Raw genomic sequence first — 3,693 nt, 5'->3', positions numbered from 1 at the left:
TTCTATAACTATCTTGTGTCATATATATATGGTTATTTGTATGTATGTATGTATGTACCAAGAGTTCCTGTAAAACCACAACAAATTCCTTGTTTGCGCACACTTAAGTGGTGAATAAAGCTCATTCTGATTCTGATTCTAATAAGAAAGCACCCCTACAACAACTTCTGAAAGTGAACGGTAGTGTTTTACTCGAGCATTACATAAAAATGTCATTTTAACATTAGTGTAATCGTTTTAACATGAGTTTAGGAACTGAAGAATAAAAAGCAAAAATAAAACACTGCTTAGTATTTACTCTATGAATTCAATATGCACTGATTCTTATTTAAGCTACAAAAGATATTTAGGTAAGAGCAGTGAGTGATTTTCTCTTTGTCTTTTGTTCATGGCCCCAAATATTGCAAGCTGTAGCGATATGCATATTGCGATATGTACATTTGCGATATTTCGATAATTTCAATATATTGCACAGCCCTAGCCTTAAGTTTAGCAAAACCAGTCTCCTCTCGGCTTACACTGAAATCCTCTGACATTATTCTTCACAAATCCTCGGTTTCTAATTCGTGAGCGGCGCTTTGTTTTGTTTTCTCTCTGAGGCATGTTTTATTATGGATTTATTTGACTACTTTTGGACTGTTGAACAGAAACACCCACCTACTCCCATTCTAATGCTTGGAAGAGCCAGGATCATCTTTTAATTAGGGATGTAACGATTCACTCAATCGATTTTGATTTCACGATTCGATTTTCTCACGATTTTTTTTAACAAAATGAGACTGAAGACATTTACAGTCCTTTTATTAGGCTATTGAAGCACGTTTCTTTGAGAAAGTGAAACAAAACTAAATTGACATTATAAAACAAACCCCACATCAAATAAGCAAGTGACACAAATAAAATAAATCTCTTCATATAAACAAACTAAGGTTTTGTCTGTGCTCTTTCCATTTAAAATTAGAGGCAACCACTGCATTTTAATCACAATACAAACAAAGATGCAGCATGAGCAGTTATAATATATAATATATATATATATATATATAATATAATATATAATAGATATCGTCGATATCGATACCGATACGATACTTTTAAACTGAAATTTTAAATTATGAAATGTATTAAATTATTAAATAGTAAAATGGGTAATGATACCCACTTAACTTTATTTTTTAAATGCATTTTAACATTCAATACACCTTAATTACAACTTAGTTTATATTTTTGTTTCCACATGGTTGAAATATGTGTACTGTAGTGGGAACCACAGAAATCAACAAATAGTTGAACTACGGTCACTTTAGTAAAGCCATGGTTGATTATTATAAGGGACTGCAGTGACATAAAATACAGCCTTTTTATTTACACTGACAGTGTGATTTATGTTAACATTACAGAATAGAACATGATCAATATTATCTTTAACGTTCAATTTAAATAAATGTAATTGCACAAACTACGTAGGCTACAATTTCAATTAGTTTATTGTGAAATAACTCAAACATATATGTTTTTTTCTGTCCAATTGTATCGCGATTTGTTTGGAATCTCAACCAATTTGAATCGTCACATTGTTACATCCCTATTTTTAAAATAACTCCAATTGGATTCGTCTGAAAGAAGAAAGTCATACACACCTAGGATGCTTTGAGGGTGAGTAAAACCTGGGCTAATTTTCATTTTTGGGTGAACTAACCCTTTAAGAGGTAAAAAAGGTACAAAAGTGTAGCTTTTGAAATGATACCACTCCAGTGGCAACTTTTGCGCCTTTTTTTTTTACCGGGAGTGTCAAGCTGCCAGCTGTGTAGCTCTTCAGAGGACTTAAGCAGGTAAATAACTCACCTGGGCAGCTGGGCTTTGACCTGTTTCTGGCACAGGTTGTGATAGCGCTCCACTTTCAGGAAGCCTTGATTGAGCATGCGCTGGCAAATCTCATCCATGCGCTTACACACCTGCAATACAGAGGAAAATCAGTTAACAGCACACCGGTTTACAATCTGTGATTAAGACATGGTGGAAAACGAGTTTATCTTTCATTTCCAATGTGAATATCATGATGTGTTCTCTTAAATTCTTTATTGTCAAATGTGTGCTGAATGTAAACTCCTCTTATAGGAACGTCAGCATTCAAAGTGAATTTATCGGAGAATATTCTTAAATAAGGAAATCTATTCAGCGATTGGTCCATGCCTGTCATCATCCAAAATCCTGTTTGTGGCACAGCAGTGAATCCTCTCTAAGACGGACACTTCAGATTTAGTCCTACGCTTCGCTTAAATTACGACTGAGATGCTTGATATCTGACTTTAAGAGCAGCTTTTTTACTCTTAAGTCCATTCCTAGCAGTGTTCTTGTGAGTAACTCTCAGAGGCTTGATAAACACGGGCCCAGGTCTGCAGTATGAGATCTACACTGTAATTGCAATTTTGCATCTCGCAATTTTTTTTGTTGTTGTTTGTTTTTGCCACAGATTAAAAAACAAAAAAGGTAAATGTAAAGGTAAAAAAAAAAATCTCACAATTCTGACATTATTTCTCACAATAGTGAGTAGTGCTGGGCGGTATACTGGTTCATTTCGAATACCGGTGTTTATTTTTGTTATGATATGTACTGCAGTATTTCCTCTCAATCAGTAGAAAATATGGTTAACACCCGGTCATGCATGAAAACAAAATACCGTCATGTACCGTGAAACCGGTATAATTTTGGAAAATACCGTGATATACATTTTTGGTCATACCGCCCAGCACTAAGTGAGTTTATATCCCCCAAATTTGGTATTTTTTCCCTCAGAATTACAAGAAAAAAAGTCATAATTGTGATATACATAGTTTAGCGACTTGTGAGATGGACCGTTACCTTTTATGTTTAGATCATGAAAAACTCAACCTGTTTGCGCTCAAAAGTGCATAATTAAGAAAGCAGCTGGATGTGAAACACACATGAACCTCGATCAGATGCAACAGAGCAACAGGAAAATTAGCATAATTTTGTTAAGGCTACATTTTGAGACGATGCACTGCTGTATTTCACGCACTGACGCTAGCTAGCGTAAAAGTTCTGCAGTGACTCAAACATCTCACACACGACACGGGCTGTGTCTAAACCCGAGTGTGCTGCATACCGAGACAGCACTCGAAACATAGTGAGCTGCCCGTGTCGACGACGATCGCTAAACTCCGCAGCACTGAGGGAAAGCTGCTCGCTCGAGCGCTGTGTGGCTCGTTGTTTCCTCACCAGCCGCAGCAGGCTGATCTCGTCGTAGGACAGGAAGTTGAGGATGTTCTCGATCGCCACGATCGGGAGTCCCAGCAGCGCGTTGTTCTGCAGCGGCTGCTCCGGCGCTGGAGACGGGGTCCGCGGCGACGCAGAGTCCGGGTCCAGCGTCGCGACGCCTCCATCAGCGCTCAGTACTACAGCCGCCATCTTCTCCGAGCTCGAGACCACTGGACGTGACGACACACCGTGCAGCCCAGCGGGCGGAAGTGACGAGTAGCGCGGCGTGTTGATTATTTTTATTTATTTTGTTCTTTATTAAGCAGCCATGTACAAACAACGTGGCAATATCAGTACATTTTTTACATTAGAATATATAGAACAGGTGCATGAAGAAATATGCCCTATACATAATATATATAATAATAATAATAAAATGTTACACATAAAAGGGGGCTATGGTTTTTCCTGTAA

The 3,693-nt window shown here is 37.6% G+C and overlaps 1 protein-coding gene across 1 annotated transcript in view; it reads right to left on the bottom strand.

The window, feature by feature from the left end:
• Positions 1 to 3,486, bottom strand: part of LOC107701582 (F-box only protein 28-like) — a 13,487-nt gene extending 10,001 nt beyond the window's left edge. The window contains exons 1-2 of the mRNA XM_016503630.1: positions 3,241 to 3,486; positions 1,846 to 1,955 (exon numbers count right to left, since the gene is read on the bottom strand). Coding sequence (XP_016359116.1) covers positions 1,846 to 1,955; positions 3,241 to 3,429 — 299 coding nt within the window. The 5' untranslated portion in view covers positions 3,430 to 3,486. The remainder of the gene's footprint in view (positions 1 to 1,845; positions 1,956 to 3,240) is intronic.
• Between the last annotated feature and the right edge of the window lie 207 nt (positions 3,487 to 3,693).

The sequence above is a fragment of the Sinocyclocheilus anshuiensis genome, unplaced genomic scaffold (genome assembly GCF_001515605.1).
Source record: "Sinocyclocheilus anshuiensis isolate Anshui unplaced genomic scaffold, SAMN03320099.WGS_v1.1 scaffold3969, whole genome shotgun sequence".
NCBI classification, from domain to species: Eukaryota; Metazoa; Chordata; class Actinopteri; order Cypriniformes; family Cyprinidae; genus Sinocyclocheilus; species Sinocyclocheilus anshuiensis.
This window is presented reverse-complemented; position numbering and strand designations above follow the sequence as displayed.